At 37.1% G+C, this 23,915-nt stretch overlaps 1 protein-coding gene across 1 annotated transcript; it reads left to right on the forward strand.

Annotated features, from left to right (window-relative positions):
• The first annotated feature begins 806 nt into the window (after positions 1 to 806).
• Positions 807 to 22,792, forward strand: LOC135201383 (bcl-2-like protein 1). Its single transcript, XM_064230242.1, has 2 exons — positions 807 to 1,837; positions 21,154 to 22,792. Exons 1-2 carry the CDS (start codon positions 1,046 to 1,048, stop codon positions 21,274 to 21,276), a joined length of 915 nt encoding a protein of 304 aa, XP_064086312.1. The 5' UTR covers positions 807 to 1,045; the 3' UTR covers positions 21,277 to 22,792.
• Positions 22,793 to 23,915: the final 1,123 nt, after the last annotated feature.

Genomic DNA, 23,915 nt, shown 5'->3' on the forward strand with positions numbered 1-23,915 from the left:
TACAGCAGTATCCATTAAAGATGAGGTCCTTTTTCACACCACCCAGTCAACTGACGAGACAGCCCGTCGTCCAATCAGGAACGGGTATTACATGACGTCATTTAACCGAACTAACCCGAGCAGTACATCGAGTCAACTCGGCTTTACTCTACGGCACCATTCATTCTCAGTGTTGCCAGATTAGCTCTATTTGGCTAGGTTTAGCCATTTTGAACTGTTTCTAGCTTGAAAGATTGTGTAGCCAGAAGAAACCATTTATGCGCAACCTACCTCGGGTGTCTCTGTCTCTTCTTGCCTAGTACTGATGTTGTTTATTGACGTGGTAGTAAGGGATAATAAGAAAATTAAGTGTGAATGACAACTGACTGATGGTTTCTTAAAGTTATTTTATTGTTAATATAAGGTATATTCTTTTGCATGCAAACTTATACCACCATATTTCTAGATAAACATTAAAATATCAAGAATTCACTGCCATATCAGAAAGCAAGCAGGAATGTAGTTTCTTTTTTGTTTGTCTTGAAAATAAATTTGAATAATGCCATGTTCACTTCGATATGATCTTCGTTCTTTTGACAGCAAAATTGTCATAAGTGCTCTGATATGTAAGATTGTTGCTCTTAAATGAAGTTCCTGTATAGATTCAGCCACATGTGATGTTACAATGATGTCCAACCTTTCTTTACGGTGTTAGTTTTCAAGTAAGACATTATGCGCTATTTTTTCATTTTAGCTATTTTTTTAGCTGAATGAAGAAGTTTAGCGCGTTTTTATAGCCAGGGAACATACTCAGAATAGCCACAACTGTCGAGTCATCTGGCTACACTGTTATTGTGTGGAGAAAGGTGTTTCAGCTATTGTGTCAGTGTCTCGAAATTACTCGAATAATAATCTATGCCAGAATGTTGGCCGCTACACAAGTACCTTGAGTTGAGTACAGTGGTTCTGTTCAAGACACAGGAGTAAAGTGTAAGCGAGTGTTTATAGTAATCCTTGGATTAGTGTCTTCGTACAAGCCTCTTATTTGTCTGGGATACATTCGACCATGGCCCCAGTAACAGAAGACAAAATCGTTCCCAAAAGGACTAATGGTGATGAATCTGACGAAGGGTTCGTCTCTCCATCTGTAGGTCTAAGGAACCATAAGGATTCTATTATACAGTCTGAGAGTGAAAGTGGAAACAGTAGCTCAGACAATGACAGTCAAGCTGGTTCTTCCTCCGCGACAACGTCGTCAGAGTCATCCCAAGCCCTACAGAATTCAGACGAGGAAATGGAGGAGAACACGACCTCGGCAACGGGAACGTCTCATTCCGATAACAAAAATAGCAAAGATGAAGAAGCACCTCATGCTAAGTGCAACTCCAGTCCTGACAGCCAAACCGCCGTTACGCCGTCAGCCCCTCCAGCGGCTGTTGTAGCCAAAGAAGACCCAGCTGCGGAATCCAAGGCGGAGCAGTTAGCGAAATTCGTAGTGTACTCGTTATTGGAGAAACACAATGGAGATTCTAGTGACAAAGTGGAAAGGACCTTATTGCGCTGTGTGAAAATGATGATGCAGAAACACGAAATTCTTTTCAAGGGCATGATGAAACGGGTGCAGGTGACCCGAGAGACAGGGTACGTCTCCTTTGTGACTGTGGCCAATACCCTCTTCGAGGAGGATAAGATGGTCATCACCTGGAGTAGGATTGTGGCGCTCTATGCCTTTGGTGGACAGTTAGCTTTATACTGCAAAGAGAAGGGCATGGAGGACTTTGCGTGTACGGTTGCAGACTTTATGGGGAAATATGCTAAAGAAGTGTTGACACCTTTCGTAACGAATATAGGAGGATGGGTAAGTTGTGATTGATTTTGTTAATTAGATTTGAATTGGTAAACTAAAATAAACCTAATGGTAAACTTGTAGAAAGCTCGTCAACTTTAAAAGCAGATCGAAGACATTTCAACAAGGATAGAGTGAAACCTAACCTAAACCCGGGCCTCCGGCCGAGTTACTTTGTAGAATAATGTGTAACTGTTGTGCACCTGAAAGATTTATCTTATATGAATCCATAGTGTAAGTGAATCTGAGTTCATGTAGCCTGGAAAAACTGTTGTAGGCTATGCCTTTTAGCTACTGCAGGCTAAATTATTCCAGACTACAGATTTGGATTTGAGAATGGTTGAGCCAGACCATATTTTTGCAATCAAACTCTTGGCAAGAATCTTGGTTATATATATATATATATAATATATATATATATATATATATATATATATAATAAAATTTGGCTTCTTTTGCATGATTTCATGTTTTCTGCATAAATCTACCTATTGTCTCGGTTTTATTTATATTTCTCAGGTATGGAAAGGTATCTTTAAACTCAGATGAACATGTTTATTTGTGCTGACTCCTTTTATTATCAACAACATACCATTGTTTAGAGGAAAGGTAAACTCTTAACTTATCTTTATTAGTTGTTATTGAAAGTCAGTAGTGTAATTGTATTGTTTATTCTGTCTTGATAATAGTTGTTATTTAAAGTCAGTGTAATTGTATTATCTATTAAGGTTTTTAATGAGTCTTTGCACCTAATATGTTTATTTTCTCACTAGTTTATAATTATGTGAACTCGGCTGATGACTATCCGCTATCATAATTGCAAGCACTCCTTTTAGACATGTAGGCTTCAAAGCTGAAATTACCTTGTTTCATTAGCATACCAGAAAAAAAAAATTCTTCATTATATCCACGTTATCAGCTTCAAAGGCTGTGCTTCCACTTTTTGTGTGTGTGTGTGTGTTAGAACAACAGTAGGATGATTGCTGAAAGATTGCTAACCCACACTTTCCAGTAAGGTAATTTGTAACAAATTTGGTTTGTACCTTCATTTGAAATGAAGGGTCATATGTATGGAGGGACACTTTTTCATTTTCTGCCTTAATGCAAAGAAATCTGGCATTTTTAATTTGAAAGTATGAAGTACTATACGACATTTATAGTTGTGGGGGGTTGAGTGATCAAGGGAACAGTAAAAGGTATCTTCCTCAACATTGTCATTGCTTACACAAAAACAAAGGCTGTAAATAAAACCTTTTTTGACTTATACACCCTAATCCCCATTTTGGTACTATTGCATCTTCATCAGGCAGCCAATCTGTGATTACAGAGAAAAGGGAAGTAGCAAAAAGTACATTGAAAATTAATATCACAATTATACATGAACATTGATTCTTCTATGGTGATCCTTGTCTACGATAAGTGAATGGAGGAATTCTGATTACATGCCTACTCATGTGCTGTCCACTCAGGTAGTGGTTATGAATGCTTAGTCTATCCACTTTATACATGCTCCTTAAAAAAAGTATGCTGCTCAGTTTCTCCTGGAAGTAGGTTTCTCTAATCAGTGAAACTTGTTCAATGTGAAGGTACTTTAACTAGGACGGGACTTCACTCTGACTAATGTTATTAGTAGTGACCTCAGCAATAAGTTAACTTAGCAAACATAATCATCATAATCCACAGCAAGATCCAGCAAACATAGTGTAAAGGTGGAGAAGCCCCTGATGGTTTCTTCCCTTTATTTTTAAAAAAAAGTTTCTAGCATGTTGTTAGGAAGCAGCTAGGTACCTGCAATGCTCTTTGAGACTAAAAATGTCATTTGCAAGGCAACATTGGGAAAGGGTTTGGATGCAGAGTAATTTAGATAGATGGTTAGTGCTGCTTTCGATTTAGTAAATCACAAGGCATTTATGTATAAACTTCAGAATCTTGGAGTGGGTGGATATGTTGTAGGATTACTTCAAGATTTCCTTACAGGTAGGCAGCAGCAGTTGCTATGGACGGGATCGTTAGTGGACCAAGACCTAGTGTCTGGAGTTCCACAGGGCAGTGTTCTTGGTCTACTGTTATTTTTAGCGTATACAAGTGACATGGTTATAGGCCTTGAAAACAAGTTTGTTCATTTTGCCGATGATAAAACACTTATGGGTATAGTAAAGTTTCCTCTTTTGAGGAATGAAGCTGCCCTTGGCCTCAATTGGGACATGGACAGGATCAGAGAATGGTATGAGGGTGAACTCCAGTAAAATGCAAATGCTATTGGTTAGCAGATTTTGTATAGATTCCCACCCCATGCTCCCCTTCAGGTGGACGGAACTTTGCTGAACGTGGCTGAAGCTTTAACTATTCTAGGTATAAACTTTGACTCGCATCCAACTTTTGAGAAACGTCTAATGAAAGTTTCAGCAAATGTCACCAGAAAATTGGAGGTACAGTATTGTTTGTAAGGCCTCTTATGTTTATAATGATAAAATCAATGCGACCTGCTTTTGGCCATTTATATTTCCTTTACTACAATACTGTTCTCCTGTTTGGATGTCTTCTTCCGCCAGGGATATATCTATTAGATATAGAGTGGTTTCTGGTGATAGGTTTGTTTCCTAATAGTAATAGTGGTTATGAATTGGACCATCGACGGATGGTGTCTTTGTCTTTCACATTCACAATTGATCCCTGATCCCTTTATCTGCCGAGAACAACCAGATTCGCTAAACAGCAGCACCAATATGCAGTAAATGTGCCTTGTTAATGAACTCAGTTCCAGAGGTCCTTTATTCCTCACACTGTTGGACTGTGGAACAGCTTCCCAGAGGATGACGTGCAATTGAAACCTGAGAAGTTCAAGTGAAGGTGCAATGCATTATTACCTTTATACGATTTTATTTATTTGTTAATTTATTAATTTTTTTTGATAAGTGGATCTTTTCTTTCTGTATTTCCCTTTACCTCCTCGTGCTTCTTCCTAACGAACACCATATTCTTTGGAAGCTTGAATTTCAAGTCATAGGCCCCTGTGGGCTTGTTCCATATGAACAGATGTCATCCTCTGAATAATAATTATAATAATAATCTTCAGCAAGACTCCATAATTTCGATAGCAATAACACTATTATATCTTGGATAATTAGCCATTTAGCCTCGTTTGCTCTTTCATTTGTGCAGCAGTGCCACACAAGTACAAGATCACAGTGCAGGTAATTGTGTTCCCATTTTCCCGTACCTTTCTTAAACCTGAAATATTTCACCAGTGAGTAGTTCCACGCTGGCTGAGTGCATTTTGCACTGGTCCGAAGTTCAATTCTCGGCTAGCCCTACGCGGAACCAGAGGAATTTGTTTCTGGTGATAGCAATTCATTTCTTGATACAATGTGGTTCGGATCCCACAATAAGCTGTAGGTCCTGTTGCTAGGTAACCAATTGGTTCCTAGTCACATAAAAATATATCTAATCCTTCGGGCCAGCCCTAGGAGAGCTGTTAATCAGCTCAGTGGTCTGGTAAAACTAAGATATACTACTTGACTTTTTGACCAGTGAGTATTTTACCTATATATTTTTTCAAAAGTGAGAATAATAAGTACTTTATTGCTAAATTAGTTATTATTTATAGTCACATTGATGAGTTTTTTCATAAAATAGATTTAAAAGCGTACAGCTTTTATTTAAAAAAGAAATTCTACATCTTACAAAATATTGACCAAGGTTTTAAGGAAAAATAAACTTGACATTAAGAAAAATTATAAAGAATTTAGAAAAGGGATTTTCTAATAAATTGTTTACTGTACAAACCTAACTATATAGATACAGTAAATGGATTTTCCAGTTGTTTTATGTTATCTTCTTTTCACATTGAAAGAAATTGTATGATTATTGCAATCCTTTCCATACAAAGAATGTTTTATTTGAGAGACTGCCAAATACCATTTAATGTGTTCTTTGCACATCAGTGAATTGTGGCAACTTTTTTCCACTTGCATTGACGTGTTGCACCCAAGATTAAGTTTTATTGCTGTGTAAGTTTGTTGCAGGATTCTGTTTTTAACAACACCCCAACTTCATGGACTTCAGTATTTATCTGCTTCACTGTTATTTTCTTCATTTGATCACAATTTAGATGATACATATTTAAATGAATCTCCTAAATTGAATGTTAAGCATAGAATACCAGTTAGTTTGGGTAGGAACTAGGTATTTGACTTGCCTTCAGCTGTAAGATATCAAGAAAATATTCCAGTGCACTTTATAAATTGAGGTTATTTTGTTAATAGACTGTTACTTACTAGTAAGCAGACCTCCAAATCTTCTGGCAAGTCAAGGTGCTACTGTATTTTCTCTTAGGTTGTTGAAGTAAAAGCAGAATAAATTAAAGGTTGAGCTTTGTCATTAGGTGTTGAAACACTGATGCAAGATAAACAGTTAAGTTCAAGACTTTTATATCAAGACTTCTTACCAGAAAGACCTAGCAATTTTTTAACAAGACTTATTACCTGATAGGCAGCTTTTACGTATATACAATACTATACGCTTTCAGTGGGTTATCTGTTTTTGCAATAGTATTAGGAAGTTGAAGTTGGTGCGTTAAAGAGACAGGTTGTTGTAATGCTACTATAGATGTTTCCGAGACATAGATTATTGTATATAAATACAAAGAACCCTCGCAAACGAACGACAGGCCTTACGCATTTTTGCAATTTAGTAGGTAAATAAAAAGATCTAGCTATGCGAGAGTGAATAAAAGGCATTTTAATAATTTCTTACATGTAAATTACATGAGTAGGTTAATATTCGATATAGCAGGAAATATTGTCAGCGAGGCGACCTGGGGTTTGAGGTTATGGAACAGCCACTGCAGTATTTGTTGAAAGGCAGGAAGTTTTCGTTAGTACTTGGCATGATGGCGGTGGTATTGTGGTTTTCTTTAGTCAAATAACGTACTGAATAAGATTTTGAAATCCCATTCAGTTCCTGACATCCTTAGATTGTTGCTTATTTACGTACTGCATAAGAGTTAGCTTAGACATAATTTTGTTTTATTGTTGGCCATTGGAACGATACTAGAAGTGATAGAATGGAAAAATTAATATTGCAATAAAAGTTTCTTTTTATATACTTGAATGAAATTGTGTTTAAAAGAAGGCCTTTGAAATAAAATATCTGGCATATATCAGTAGCATTGTTACCATACTAAAGTTATTTTTATAATAATATGCATCCAGGGAAAGTGTATGATTTGAACAGTTGTGTGAGCATAGGTCTAAGTGAAGCTTGGTCTGTACTAATGAGATAAATCATAATTATTGAAAGCTTATAGATCGTTTGTGTTTGATCTTAGTAGGATGTTTGATGTAAGCTCGACTTTCATTTGCATGTGTTGGTATATTACCGATACAAATCGACATGTTTATGATTTATATTAGGAGGAGCGCTGGTACTTTGTATATATATGTAAGCCATGAAATTTATTATTAAAAGTCATAGGTTGATATTTGTCACAGTAAGCTAACGATTTCAGAAAAGTTTATTTATTATCTATCTATCACGTGCCACCCATGCGCAGGTGCTAGTAGGATAGGTGTCTAGAAATTAGCTTACTTCCGTATTTGATTTGTGAATAGCTTAAATTCTATGCACGTATGTGTCTTGAGACTTGGGGTATCGTCTCTTGTATCTTAAAGTAACAAAGTTTTATATAACTTGGTGTTGTATAGGCTATGGCTTCCTTAGGCATGATATACGTTTACGGGATTCTTTGAAAGTTAACACTCCTTTCACACTTTCTGCAACATGGGCTCATTAAAGTCAAGGAAAGTTCATAGTTCAAGGAGTGTATTATTCTTATGGCCATTCTAGAATGCAGCTGTAGATATAATAGGGATACTTAGTTAAGTAATATGACATAATGCTCAGTTCGACGGACTAGGATCAATCTTTTGCGTAATTTCAACTTAAATAAGTATAAACCCTGAAACGACTTGGTAGAAACCGAGATTTAGCGTTATGTATTGCTTAGAGTTCTAATTTAAATTGAAGTTGCCCATCATCACTAGGTCATCTAATATACTGAGTACAAATTCACCTAGAGAGGTGAATTTTTGACGTCCTAGTGATGATGGACGACTATTATACCAGGTATGTACATACATACATACAGAGAGAGAGAGAGAGAGAGAGAGAGAGAGAGAGGAAACAACGGGGTTATCATCTTGGGTTAACAAAAGTAAAATTTTCCATGTTAGGGTTTAGAGTTCTTTCTGTACCACCTTAATGAACTGAAGGTGAAGAACTTAACCTTAACTGAAAGTTAGCAAAATATAAGGAAAAGGTGAGCTATTGTAAGGCTAAACACCCTGACACCAAGATTGCATTTCATTCAAGGTATCCTGTATCAATAGGATTTTTCCAAATGATTTTGTATTGTGCAGTATACAAATTTCAACAAATAAGGTCAATATCCAGACTTCCAGTGTTATTGGGTGATGCTGAAAATGTACAATACGGTTTCAGATAACCATTATGAAGATTATCTACCGGAAACAGTTACTAGATACTTGTAATGTCGTTTTAGAGCTGGCTAGGTGCGAACCATTTTGAAAATGAACAGAGTCCAGACTTCTACTGACGGTATTGACGCTATTGCTGACACTGACGAAGTTAATTATAAGGCTTGTATATATAAACATTGTAATTTAGGTCTTGGAGGCTATGTTCCTTGGCTCTTTCACGGTTTTGATTAGTATTTGTCAGAGTCGATGAAGTAAGTTCTGTTGTGAAGTTCAGTATTAGCATGTCAGGTATTACACATTGTAGTGTTTTTTAAACATGTTTATTAGTAGAGATCTGTAATTGATTTTTATTAAGCGCAGTCACTGGCTTAAGGCTGGACACTTATCTAGATAAAAACTTTGCAGATTAGTTGGTATCTTACAGTGTACCTATATTTCTTTGCATAGGTGACTGACTCTAGTATGTAGTGACTGTTTGTTAGTACTAGGTGTTACGCACAGTTCCAAGCTTCTCATTTCACGGTTTGAGAAGTGATTGTGTCCTTGTGACTTACAAGTAGGGACAATATTACTGAGAAGACTGTTTGTTAACATTAGTGATGGGTTAAGTGCCATTCGTTTTGGTTCATGTTAACTTTGGTAATTGTTTAGGTGCCACTCGTTTAGTTCAGGTCTTATTCTTCCTTAGATGGAACTTTGAATGGTGCTATTTGATTGCATTCGGCCTCCCAGAAGCTGCCGTTTAGACAAGCGATGATTTATTTCCTCCCTAAAAATTTTTTTCTTTGTAAAAGTTGCAATTATGGTTAGAATAATCAACAGGAAACTAGACACTGTCTTCCTGCGTAGTATTAATGTAAATACTTGCAGCTTTAAAACCGGTTATCTTGCTACAGTGAGTCGATAATGGAAAATGCCCAAGTTTTTCAGTTGCGTATCCTTTGTACTATATGCATCTGTTAGTATGTTCATTGATCGTGCCGTAATGTTGTTAGTATGTTGTTTTCTTCTTTCGTGTAGAAGAGTGCTTTGCATGTTAACTTAAATTATTCAGTGTGGATGTTTGCTCGTTTTGATTAATAACTTTATTAGCTATTTAGTGCTTGATTTGATGACTGATGTCGGTATCACAGGTGATTTTGCATGTTTGCCAAATTGCCACAGAAGGGATCATTGTGTCCTTTAAAAGTTGGGAGGTGGAGCTGAATAGACACCAGGAACAGTTAAACTTGATCTATCATATACATACACAGTACAGTACGTATCTTCAAGAGTCAGCAGGAAATCATGAAAAACAGCAGTAACTGGCGCTTTCATGTATTCTTGATACACCTCATCCCTGAAAAGGTGTATCAAGAATACACGAAAGCTCTAGTTACTGCTGCTTTTCATGATTTGCTGCTGGCTCTTGATATACAATTTTCACGTGTTACTGTGATCGTTTAACACTGTAGTAGCTACAGTATTTTATTCATAGACATCCGTTTTTATCATAAATATGCTATCTTAACTATTTTGGGTAGAGTAATTTATCTTGGACCAATAATACTGTATTATGGTGTAGAGAGAGAGAGAGAGAGAGAGATTTGTTAGATGGAACTGGTCTTATGCCAGCACGATCTTTTGTTCATGCGAGCTGACTGGAGAGAGAAAACGTGTCCGGGTAATCACGTGACTGGCCCCCGCAGGTTTCACCATTTCTCTTGCGTACGGCCGCACTCGGGCGACTATGCTCTCTCTCCCTTATGTTATTACGTCACCGGAAATAGCGACCGGAGACAGATAACAAAGAAATCGCGTAACTCCTATCATCTTGAAGGAAAAGGCTACGATTATCAGTTGCTACGTCACGTCAGAGTTTGGTGGCTTTTACTGCAAATCATTTCATGATTGCCTTTCATGATTTCTCTGGTGTTAAAACGTGTTCGGGTACATACGCACCGAAGTCCATGAAGGATATGGAAGTGAGGGCAGGGGCAGTGTGGGGGGAGTAGTGAGTCACTGACTCCTTTGGTGTTGAATCGACTCTTCCTACTCCTCCACCTCCTCCCCCTCCTGTTATTTTTTCCTTCGCCGTTCAGCGTTAGATGCGCATCTGGATTTAATTGCTATTGCGATAAATAGAACTTCCCTACGTTCTCAGAAGCTTACGCAAGGCGGCCTAGGTGAGTTTAATGTAAAAGTGAACAAATAGTTTCAGCCCATGATGCCTTTTTCCAAAGTTGTGTTTTTTAAATAGTACGACACAACAAACATAGTATAAAAATAAATGTTTGCCAGAGCCAGCGTTGGGTTAGGGAGGTGAGTCAGGGAACAGAAAATGTGAACTTGGTAATGGTCGGTGGTCTTGGGTTGTAGGTTGGTTGGTCTTGGGCGTTGGGGAGGGGATTAAGGTCGCGGACCCTGTGGGATAGGATCTGGGACCGGACTCGGTTCGGTTAGCAATAAGGCGGGACGTGTGAAGCAAGTGTGGGAATGTATAAAACTTGTTGTATCTTGAAGTGAATCATATACATCTCGCTGCTTTTATTTTTCAACATGAATTTTGTTTCGCTAACGATTTAGGGACAACTTGCTTGAATTTGTCCGATTGCTCCCCCTGCAGAGAAGCCCTGATTTTGGTTTGGGATTTGTATTGGGGGCATGTTATAGCAAGTAAAGGTGAACTTTACATCAACAAGATGGTTTTAACAAAGTTCTCTGTAGATCTTGGTTTTAACCGCCTCACAAAAGACATCTTTCAGTAGGCGCGTATAAATGTGATGTAGAACTTCCAAAAAATATTGCTCGCTTTACGACAGTTGTTGTTTTGAGATTAAGCTGGCCTTATGCCAGCACGGGCTCTTGCTCATAGAGCAGCCCGGAGAGGTTTAGGACAGACTGAGAATTTTTGTGGGCTAAGAAGAGCAAGAATTGAATTGTGCGAGAGGCAATGTATGTTGTAACTGTTTTTACCCGTTTCGGGTGAAGATTATCTCGTCGAGGCCATTCCGTTTTGTTGTTTTATATTTCGAAAGAGTAATGTGAGACAAGGTAGAATTCAGATATCACTTTACCCAAATTTCATTAATTAAATTTCACAGAAGTACGAAAACAGGGTAAAAGTGGCAAGTACGCTCTTGTAAGGTTAGGATTGCAAGACGCTTCTTGCCATTTTCATGTATACCCATCCGTAACTACGTTGAATGGACGGCTCCCAGCCACAGAGAGAGATGCTTAGGCCAGAGAAGTCGCTTCAAGTCCTCCAAGATTTTACATGGCATTTATAATTTAGTATTTTGGCAGATAGGTATAGTCTAAATACGGAAGGTTGAGGCTTGCCGCGACTTACCAATAAGTTTAGCGGCGTTGACACGTTTCCCATCTTGCCGAAGGAGCTATGTAATCCTAATTCAAAAGGTACACTTTCGGGATTAACCTCTACTAGGGTTAAGGTTAATCCTGAGAATGGGTACACATACACACACACACACTTGTGTAGCTTATATATGCAATTATTTAATTTTCCATTGAGCCATTTGAAAATCAAATGTACGGGAGGGCGCAAATATAATTTTTTGATCTTTGTGCTTAGCGTTTGTACTGACGATTGGAGGGAGATGATAGACAATTCCCATTTTCTGTGACCCTTAGTCACTTCACTTAATCTTCCGTACTCGAGGAAAATGGCAGAGCCGCACCAGAAAAATACCAAACTCTACCAAATTGTCACCCTTTTTCCTGGAAAGTTTGAAAGAGATTTAGAAAAAAATGGCAAGGTAACTCGCCTTCGAGTCTCAGTCTTTTGCGGCCGATTTACCCCTAGATGCAGGTCGATGAAGTTCCAGAGTCCTCTTGAAGGCCATAAGGTAGAGATTAGGTGAAGGCCGGCCCAAGATTATTTTTTATCAGCCTTCCAAAATGCCATGCCAAGCTGGCTCCTCGGACATTCTTCAACTTGATTGACCTACACACGCATGTATGTGTATGTATATATTGTGTAAAATATCAGTTGTATCACAGCCATGATGATACCTTTCCGTAAATGGGAACAGCTGCTTCAAAAATAATGTCGCTATTCTCTACCTCATGGGTGTCTCTGGGCTCCTATCGTTACGTGTAGAATGGGAAAAGGCCTGAGACGAATCTGAAGCTTCTGTAAATCACAGATGAGAATGGTAAATGACCCATAATGTAACAAATTTGGTGAAACCTTTTTGTCTTAAGACGAGCAAGTGCTTTGTTTGACCAGGAGATTATATTTTTGCTTTAGTATGCTACGCGGAGTAAAGAAGATACGGGATTTGATGGTTGCCAGTGAGCTCTGCGTGTATTACATCAAGAGATTTGGTTGAGATATTGAAAGAGTTTACGAAAGGAAATTTATACGCGAAACAAGTCATGTCAGAAATTCAAGGAGGGATTTCTGCAGGAAAGAGTAGATGCCGGAATGAACCAGTTATATGTAACAACTCTGCTACAAGGGTTGTACACCATCGGATTAAGATACGCAGGATGGGACAAGACAAAGATAAACCTGTGTGGGATTATAAGTCAGGAGGAAGTGTTCTCAGATGACATCCGTGTTTCACGGCGCTCTGCTTTGACTTGAGACGTCTCTGTTTATCAATTCTGTTTTTTCTCTCCAATGCTGTGACATCGTCTGTTTATCAACTCTGCTTTTCCTCTCCAATGCTATCACATCGTCTATTTATCAACTCTGTTTTTCCTCTCCAATGCTATGACATCGTCTAGGTACCTGATTAATTTAAATCGACAGAAGCCTTAATGGATGTTTGACAGATGACCGCTCTTGGTATTGCGGAATAATAAGGGCTGCCCCTATCCCCCGCCCCCGTCTCCCACCCATCACCACCGCAACGCACGCTGACCTACTTACTATGTAGTTATGTGGCAAGGGGCAAAATCTGCTTTATTACGTTTAGAGTTGACTTAGGGAATAATGGGAAAGTTGTATGTTATCGTCAGGGTCTTTTATTTGTTCTTGCTTTTGCTCGATTCAATAAATTTGCCAAAGAGAGAAAGAGAAGTCAGCTCTCTCTCTCTCTCTCTCTCTCTCTCTCTCTCTCTCTCTCTCTCTCTCTCTCTCTCTCTCTCTCTCTGAAAGCATAGTGGGTCGAGTAAGGAATTCCCAAGGTGGCAAATATTATATTATGACTCAAGTAGGAGCTTAAAAGAGCTCACTTAAGCGAGTTTAATTGAGATATGATAAAAACACGTTTAAGTTAACTGTGAATATTGTCATTTTAGCCTCCTTTATCTTGAAAGCTAAGGGATATGGGATATGTATTTTTACTTGTATTGCCAAGGCTCAGGCCGGCATAGGGTGTTTACGAAAAATGATGTAGACTATTCATGTTTGGACTATAAATTTTGAAGAATGTTGTCAATAAGAATTACTGGAAATGTTTCTCCTTTCAGTGATTAAAAATGTATTATTCTGTTCGGAGTAACTTAGGAATTTTCGTACAGTAGTGTATTAGGAATTTCACCGATTAGTGTTTGTAGTTTTGTTACCGTTATAAATATGATGAGAAAAAGAATCTTTGAATAACAGAAGTAAGTTGTATGAGATCTTGCCGTTTAAATGTGTAGGTAGACTGCACTATTATTTTTAGTGGAATAGTCGACGCCATTTTGCAGGTACAGTAGCACGAAATGAAATCCTCTTTTCGCTCCTGTCATTTTATTTACTCACTCGTGGTCCCGTGTATTTGTGATCAATGGGATGTCCAGCGTTTATTCAAACTTTTGTGCATCATGCGTCCAGTCATTCTCAGAAACAAGCTAGAATTTGCTTCTGACCCAGCTGCAACAACGAAAAGAATGCGCTTCAAGTCGCAATGGAAAGAATTCCCATTGCCGGTTTCACCATTTTTCACGTTATTTCAGCATCCATGAAAACGAAGACAAGCCAACGAGTAGTTAAAAGGATGTTACACCCTTTTCTTTTTCTTGGAAAAGAATCACGTCATTGATACATATATATATATATATATATATATATATATATATATATATATATATATATATATATATATATATATATATATATACACAGAGGATGACTTAATTTCCTGAAGAGTTGTGTCTGCATTTAAGTGCTGTTTTATTTATATTTATTGCTGTTATTTCTTGCCTCGCTTACTTAAGGTGGAACTTATTTCGTGAGTTCACTTATTTTTATTTATACAAATGTACTTGACCGTTCTTTTGCAAGTATGATTAAAGCACAAGTCGAGCAGTGGGTAGACGGGGGGGGGGGGGAGTTCCCTTTAACGGCATTTTCTTATTAAATGAATAAATGTGTATGAGATAGTGTATAAAGATTTGTAAAATTCATTAAGAGAACGGGATAGTGGCTGTAATTTTATTATCCCCATTAAAGCGCAGAAGGGATTTGATTTTTATTAACGTTTTGGCAGCAAACAGTTTTGTTATAGGACGTATATACCAGTTGTTTCACCAAGCTGAATGTATAGTCTAGACTTTCTTATGATTAGTGGCGTTGAAACTTTTCCAATCTTGCCGGAGGGATTTAATCACGAATGACATTGATTTCAAGTAATGTTATGCATTTATATGCAATATATTAATGTATATACATTATAGATATAACTAATTAAATTTTGTATTGAGCAAAGGTCCAAACTCCAAAGTACTTTAATATTTTTATCTTTGTTTTTTGTTTTGTATTGAGGCATGGTGGGAGTGATAGACCATCCCCTTTTTACTGTGACCGGCGGTGACTTCAATCCACAAACGAGGAAATGGCAGACCCGCTAGAAAAAAAAAATGCCAAAACTACTAAATCCTCACCCCTTTTCATGAAAAGTTTGAACGTGGTGAAGAAAATATGGCAGAAGTGCTATTCGCATTCGAACCTCAACTTTTATAGGTAAATTATATATAGATAAAGAATGTTAAGTTGCCCATCCCATTGGCCTGTACATTAAAATAATGCATATGACATGAAAAAAACTGATTACTATAAAATGAATGTTAAATTTTCGCTGTCATTCATGATTCATATTTACGGATGTTTCGTTGATAAGAAATGACCTTTTTTCCCCGCTACGTATGTGATGAAATGTCTGCCGAGATCGTTATGGAATTCAAGAAACGAATTTTGGATTTTGATACGAAAAGCTTAACATCCGGGGGTGACAACGCCAGGTTCACGTAAAGGGAAAGGGGTAGCGTGTGTGTGTGTGTGTGGGGGGGGGGGGGGGGGGGGTGGGGGGGGGGGGGGGGGGCGCGCCGCAAAGTACTCTGGTTAGGGCTTGAAATGACAAGTAGATTAAAGACTGGTTTCTGTAGACTTTTAAGTTAAATGTCTGATGTTCAAATTTTTTTTTTTTAATAATGATATCCAGAATCGCCCAGTTGTATCATTTTAAACCTTTTTAACATTTCTAGGGAGGATTTATTTCGATGTGGCACTTTATCATTATCATTATTTTTTTTCTGTCTTATTTCGATTTTAAAAATCTGATACGTTTGTAATGAAAAATTTCAGTATGATATAGTACACATTTCCACTTGAAAATGATAGAAGCAGCTCTGTTGGTTGATGCGAAAATGATAGAAGCAGCTCTGTTGGTTGAATGGTGCTTTTGGGGATTTGAGGGATGGCCATAAAGTGTGAGAATAGCGTTCCACAAAAATATTTGGGAAAAGATGCCTACTTATACTTTAACGGTTTTCTCAAATTCGCTGCGTTGCCATATCTTCAAAACAAAAGTCGTCTCTTTAATATCCCAAGGAATGTTAATCCGTTTCTGCTTACCTGGTTGTCACACCCTTTGTAGCCTACACGACTGACAATAACAAAGTATATTATGTACTTTTCTTCCATACATGTGACCTATACAAAAACACACACACACACACACACACCACACACTGCTATAGCTTTTGGTTATAGAGACTTTGTGTCATATTGTTGTGGTTTTCAGTTTTTACTTTATAGTTAATTATTATCTAACCCCGTTTTTACTTGTTGGATTTTATTTGTTCTTATTTAGTTTATTATCTACCTTGATTTTATTTCTTTCCTAATCCATCGTGTAGCTGTATCGTTTCCTTACGTCTTTTGACTTTTGAGAGAGAGAGAGAGAGAGAGAGAGTTTTCATATTCACAGTTACTTTATTTATAAATAAACATATAATCATACACAAAGAAGGCATATTCACATGGTTTTGTTTGAGGCTTCTTTGTGACAGACTGTATTCAGAACGTTTCAAGTTATTTCTTTAAATAGCATTGTAGATTTATGGCGATTACAAGTCTTATGTTCCACCAGAGGACAGGGAAAATTATGGGCTATTTAAAATGTCCAATTTATGCAACACCAAATAAAATGCGTAAGATATTCGTAGGAAGAAAGCCCTACACATATTCACTGATATTTCTGGTTATCAGTACAACGCATAGGCTTGGTAAGGCTGGTCAAAGCCAGTGCAAACTGGCTGCCTTTGGTTAATCCTAGGCAGGATCCTGATCCTAGGAAAAGGTCGGGTAAAGCCGAGGCCTTTCCATAGAAGGTTTACGAGCTGCAACGAACGAACTACCCATACAAAGAGTGACCTTTGTCATTATTTCACTTCATTAGTAAGAAATATAATAAATGCGTGTAGATATCTTATTGTGAATTGAATTTTTTTTTTCTTTTTTAGAAATGGGACAAAGGGGGCTTCGGAAGATTTCACGTGTAAATGAACACTGGTCAAGAGTAAACAAAGAAGAGTGAAACCGTAATGTTTGGGATACCGTTAGCAAATTAGTTAAGAAAATAAACCTTGTCCAGTGTAGGGAATGAAGACTTGAAGAGCAATGGGTGGGTCGAAATGTCGACTGAATAAACATAAACACGGAAGTACAGCAGAGAATGACCAGAAGCTTCTAGGGACTTCTACACTTGTAACAACCCGGGTTATAAGGTCCACGCTGAAAGAGACTGGGAACTGGATGAATGGGAAGGATTCGAGCAGGGTTGAAGAAAGTGGCAACGCACTTTGGGAATGTGTGTGTGTTTGTTTTCTTTCGGAAACACATTCTTTAGATATCAATTTACAAAAATTAGTAAGTCCTGTGTTACTGTGGTTTTAAAGACTCGTGGCCTCTAAGTAGGTATGTGTATTTAATAATCGACTATTTTGTAACTGTAACAGTTTTATACAATAGTTAAACCTTTATTTTCGTCTAAAAAGATTCGTAGTAAACAAAAATTGCCATTGAGTGTTTGTGACTGTGTTAGCTGGTTGTATGGAACGTATTTATAGTAGTGCCTCGTACTAATACAGCTGAAGTAAAATGAAGGGACAAAAGTTCAGATAGCTTTAATATACTTTTTTCGTCCTTAATTTTTTTTGTTGGAGAGAAAACTAGTTGAAGTGTAGGAATTTTGTACACTTGGACATTGTACGCCTTTTCTATGAAGTCAAATACAAAAGCTAATTTGCTGACCTATTTTGAGAATACGAATTCTTCCAGAATGTCAACAGACAAAATAGAATGTGCGGTTTTCGTACACGAATCTTTATTTCATGTTAGGCGGATAGCATTTTCGACCAGGAGTTACGTTCATTATTAAAAATAAAAAGTTTTCACCGTCAGCCACTCATCGAGCTGGCCGTCCAATCAGCGTCGAGCGTTTTATGACGTCATAAGCCCAGTCTAGACTACCGCTGTTATATTCATGCCTTCTAAAGGTCGCTGAGCCTCGCTCGAAGTCGGTGGCACGCGCTTGGCTCGTAGTTGCGTGCGTACTCGCAGGTCTGATATTGTCCTCTGCTAAGGACCTTAGGTCAGCAAAAGTACACGATGCCCACGCATGGACACGATCTCCTCTCCAGATTATCACACCTTGATAGTTCTTTAGGATTACCAGGGGCCATGGCTAACGCGTTCACGGCCGTCGAAAGATCGTCTTCCCCAAATATAGTGCCCAAAGGTTACCCTGCAGAGTCCAAAGCGAAGACCTTAGCGAAATTTGTGGTGTATGCGTTATTAGGGAGAGAGAGTGGCGATTCTAATGACGAAGTTGAGAGGATTTTACTAAGGTCTGTGAAAGTGATGTTGCAAAAACATGAGATCAGTTTTAAGGGCATGGTTACGAGGTTACAATTAACCAGAGAAACTGGATATATGACCTTTGTTAGTGTGGCCAATACTCTCTTCGAGGACGACAGGATGGTGATCACCTGGGGTCGAATTGTGGCGCTCTATGCCTTCGGTGGAAGGTTAGCCTTGTATTATAAAGAAAATAACATGCAGGACTACGCATTGACTGTGTCCGAGTTTCTGGGAGAATATGCAGCGGAAGTAACAACGCCTTTTGTGACGAGTATGGGAGGTTGGGTAAGTCATGTACCTTTCAAGCAGCAGGATTGTTGCATCTTGTCAGGGTAAAGTCTAGCATTTACTTGCCAAGAATTTTTGGGCGTGTTTTGTAATTAATGTTTTGGTGTATATTTTTATTTTTTTGGAGCGACTACATACCTACATACCCGCGGACGATCGATTTTCATGGAAAAAAATCTTGAATTAAGTAACTAAATGTATAATGTATATTTGGAAATGAGAAGGGGAACATTATAATTGCTAACAGTAACAACGGTTTTGTAGTTGACCCAGTGAAAATAAACCCCAGAAAAACATCAAACGGTAAAGGGGGACCCAGTGGGAAATCGGGTGTTGTGGGTGGGGGGAAACAGCCTCGGACTTTCACGGCGGCCGGAACTCTCAATTCCCGGTTTCGAGAAACATAAATGTACATATTTACGGTTGACCCTTTACACTGAATACAAAAGTTTGACCCCTTACTCTGAATACAAAAGTTTGACCTCTTACTCTGCATGTAAGTTTGACCTCGGCTAGCCTAGGACCCATTACTTTGCAGAACTTTGAACCACTAGCCTACATGTAAAACGACAGACTAGCCTAGGCTACCACTAACCGACATAAAATTAGATGCTAGGACCCCTTACTTTGCATACATAACTTTGAACCACTACTTTACATGTAAACGACAGACTAGCCTACTATGAGATTCAGGGCCTCTGTAACACGGTTTTTTCTCAATAACTTTTTATCTTTGCATTTCATAAATATAACCCTTATTCAGAATACACATTATATCTACACATAAATTTTGACTGTATTCTGCATTATGTAAGATGAATAAACTTGGTACTTATAATGCAAAAGTGACTTTTTTGAAGACAGGCCAACTTACTCAGAGAAAAGGTTTCGAAGGTACTCGTTACGTAACTTACGACAGCATTTCTTCCCTCTTTCTCGATGGATGATTGGCTATACGTAACGAAGGCTAGACCTCTGGCAACAATGACATACAAATTTAAATATAAGCAAAAGCACTACACCTTTATGAACTCTGAAGCCTCTCCACTGATAATTGTCATAATGAACAAACCAACAAAATATGTTAATAAATACAAAAACACTTCGACTATTAGTCTTAACTCCCAAAATAAGTGTCCTAAGAAATTAGTCTACTTTTTAGGTCACAATCAGATTGACAAGATGTAGGGAATAGATGAACATAACAAAAAGGGAGAATGAAATCTTTATTAAATAAATAATGGTTTTTTACTTGAAGAAACTGATTTTTGTTCTCTTAAGGCTATTGTACTTGGCAAACATCATATTATTTATTAGTTTTCTAATGACTGCCCTAGTTTCAAAGTGTTATTAATAGCATAAGGGTTAGTTTACAACACAAAGGGTCTTGGTGAAATTCTTTCACCCCTCGCTCTTTCTTGTTTTTTTCATATACACAAATCTTTTCTTGTCTAGTTTTCATCCAAGTAGGGCTGGGTCTTCCAACTCTCTTGGTGCCCTGAGAAGCCCAGCACGACATTATCATAAATAATACCATCTGTTAGACAGTTACTAATTGCCATAACTTGTGGATGACGATGACCAATAGAATTGGATTTCACATCATTGGATACACAAATAAATTTTATGGTCATATGAGGTCAAGAGAATTATTAATGTTAAGAAAATTTTTTTAGGTTTTTAATTTAACATTTGAACTGAGGTTTGATGACTTTTTTTTTTTCTTCTTCTTTTCTTTTCCCAAATGCATAGTTTTGAAGTATATGCCAGCTTTTACTCTATGAAACATGTTATGGCCTTATTGTATGCAGTAATAGTGTTTTTGCACTGAAGTAAGATAAATGTGGAGCATGTTAGGTTGCCAGGTACTAAATTTAACAAAATTTTATGCAGTCATGTAGCATCAGTACTGAGCATAGTTGTACATTACATTACAGAACTATGTAGGTACTTTTTACAGCAAAGGTTTGATATGCTGTACTCAGTGTATTGGCCACTTTCTAAGGTTTGACTTACATCCAATTTGACAGTACAACTGGTTGGTTGGTACCAAACTTAACCGGTTGTAAGTAGGATGGTACTTATGTGTATAGGATAAATGCTAATTATTCTAAATAAATGTTTATGGTTTATTCAACAGGGCCTGCACCCATTTACAAGTGGGGAGGTTCAAGAAATATATTGAATAGATGGGATCAGGTATACATAAAACCTAAATATAAATGAAATTGTGAATCTGGACCTTATCTCGGGTATTATGCTGATTACAGGTCTTCTATACAGATAATCACATATAGCTTTTCTTATAATCATCTAAACAAGAACTGCCAGATATCTAAAAATTTTGTTTACATATATACAGCCTTTCTGAATATTTGGTTTTCTTTCCTATTGTTAACTGTATTATTCTATTCTTTACTGTATTATTTAATTCTTTACTGACATTTTGGTTCAATTTTCAGAGCAAGATTTGTGACGAATTCCCTGAAGAAACAGACCTCGAGAATAGAGTTAGACGTGTCCTATCGTGGACTGCTGTGGGTTTAGGAGTTGCAGCGACAGTTTCGTATCTGACTTCACGCTAATTTATCTGGATTTGGTCTGCAACATGCTTTAATTTATATTGTGTGTTCTCCGTTAACTATTGCACTCCTTTTCTTTGGTTGATGTTATATTATCCCACTTTTGTCGTAAATTATTTTAGAAAACTACAGTGCTGCTTTTCTCTTAAGTACTACAAGTTTAATACAATAATTACTGTATGCCTAAGTACAGTCTATATATGATAGTTGACTGTGGCTAACAAATTGCTATTTGCAAATCCTCTGTGGCTAATTAGTTAGTTTTACATATTTACGGTCTAGATTACTATACTACATTTGTTTCTGTTTATATGAAATATTAATGTAACTGAGGAACTTCATATGCTTAATACACAACTGAATGTGTATTATTTAGTAAGGTTCTAATTAATAACTTACGAACTGCTTTGTTTTGAAGATTTAGAGTCCATTATAGTAATTATGCTATGAACTTTATATATGAAATTTATATGGCTATGTACAGTGTAATATCATCTGTCCCTTGAGTAATATTTTCAATTGATACTGATGTATATAATTATATGCTTAAAATCCTTCTTGGATTTTAGCATCACTTCATATTAAGGCTCTAAAATTTTAGGTTTCTCAAGTATAAGCCCAGCAGCAGTTTAGCTGTAAATTTTGGGGCCCATAATAAGAGGGAAACTTTTGCCGTCTTTCCTGAAATGCTATATTAATATTCATGGTCTTTCATTCTATTATATTGCAGTGTAGTATAACATTTTTTAAGATTCAAATAATCAAGGAATTTTTTTGTTTTCTTGTTCAAGAATTAATACTTTACTATCATTCTTATCCATTTTCTCTTTGTAAAGTAAATCTCTTTCCATGATGAAGTTGATGAACTGTTCAATATCTTGATCAGTTCTAGTGAAAAAGAAAAAATGGAATTTAATTTTTTGGAAATTTTCATTGTTCTGTGAAGGCAGTTTTAATGCAAATTTTTATGGTCCTTTTGGCTTTGATCTGTTGTTTATGGAGCAGGTGGTTACATAATTTGTTTCCAAGTACATGTAGGTTGAGTAGCATTAGATAAATGAAACTTATCTGGTGATAAATATTAGCTTTTGTTCTCAAATAACTTCATTTGTACCAACATTACTAGGTTACTGTTTTTATTTAATAGCTTGTAAATATGTACAGTTTAGAGAGTATTACAAATGATTCATTTCCTATCTTTATTATCATAAAGCACAATTAACTGTAGATGTCTAGTCATAGAAAACAATTTTCTTCCTAATCATATTACACTGTACAGATTTTGATTTTTTGCCATTATTATAAAAAAATGGTATTACATAAACATACCTGCAGAAATTAAGACCAACTAAACTAACCTCTAAATCTTTTTTTATATTCTATGATGTAGAATATACATTTATTTTTGTACTGCATTACATGATTGTAATTTTATTGTAAGAGGTTAGCTTACAAATGTGAATACAAGTTAATAATACATTTGGGATTTTTTATAAATACATTTTTTGGTGCAGTTTAACATTCTTTCTTTATCCTTTTGCTATTAAGTCAAAGCTAATGTTATTCCTTGTGCATATCTTTCAGTTGTTTTTCTGAGCCCTAAGGAAATGACTAATAAAATTAATTTGTTCATACAGAAATACAAACATTTGTCTTTTATGTAGAGTATTCCTCATTGTGAATTAGAGCTACCAATGGTGGTTAATGAGTGTTAGGCAGGTGGGAGGAATCCCTAGCAAACCTACTGCAAACCAGCACTTTTTCTTCAGCTGTGGTATGGGTGTTTTTTCTTTTTCTTTAATAGTGTTGGTTTACACAATGTGCACGCTCCTTTAAGTCCCCTTGGACACTGGGGCCTTACATCCATGATTTATCAAGAAGGCTGAGACTAAGTCTCCAGGTTTCTCTTTTGCTAAAGGACCATTAGTGGTGGTCTGTATGAGATGGTTTTATACCCAGTATGAATGTTACATTACAATTGTCTGGTCCAGGTTAGAGGTCACAAAGCCAGTGGTTTTGGCCCATCCCTAGCCTATCTGGAAAATGTTTTTGTTTCACAAGTACCATAATTTTGGCAGGTAGTGCACAACCAGTCTTCAACCCTCTGAATGGATAACTCCCGCGAGCTCTTGGGCAGTTCCTTATGACTGTTGTGTAGTCTTCCATGTTCCTCTAGAACAAGAAAGCATCTTGTCTAAGGTACTAGGATGTTGAGTGATGTGACTTCCTTTACTGTACCTTTTCTTTCTAACTTATGCTCCCCTCCTATTTCAACTGCACTTGGTTCTCAGCTGAAGTTTTCCTAGAGAGAGTACACACTCTTTAAGTTAGAAGTGTACAGGATAATTGGTGCTCTACTCATGACCAAGAACATGACACTTCTCTGGGTGGAGATTCAACATGACAGTAAGTTTAGTCTCTCCTACTAAGGAGGAGTCTCCAGCAAAAAAGGTGATAGCTTCTATTTTTGTAAAATAAATATCAAATTAAGACTACAATCAAAAGCCTTTATTATAATCTCTCATCAGCCACTCCTTATAGTTTCTGATGCTGAAAGAAAAAGTATACTGGCTTTATAGCAGGTGAGTTGGAGACTCCCCTGACTCATCTACATCCCACCACTTACCCACCTTGTTATGAAG

The sequence above is a fragment of the Macrobrachium nipponense genome, chromosome 28 (genome assembly GCF_015104395.2).
Source record: "Macrobrachium nipponense isolate FS-2020 chromosome 28, ASM1510439v2, whole genome shotgun sequence".
Lineage (NCBI taxonomy): Eukaryota > Metazoa > Arthropoda > Malacostraca > Decapoda > Palaemonidae > Macrobrachium > Macrobrachium nipponense.

Coding starts and splice junctions, on each gene's coding strand:
- LOC135201383 (XM_064230242.1), top strand. CDS start 1,046: ATGGCCCCAGTAACAGAAGACAAAATCGTTCCCAAAAGGACTAATGGT. Junction 1,838..21,153: donor TAACGAATATAGGAGGATGG/GTAAGTTGTGAT, acceptor TTCAATTTTCAG/AGCAAGATTTGTGACGAATT.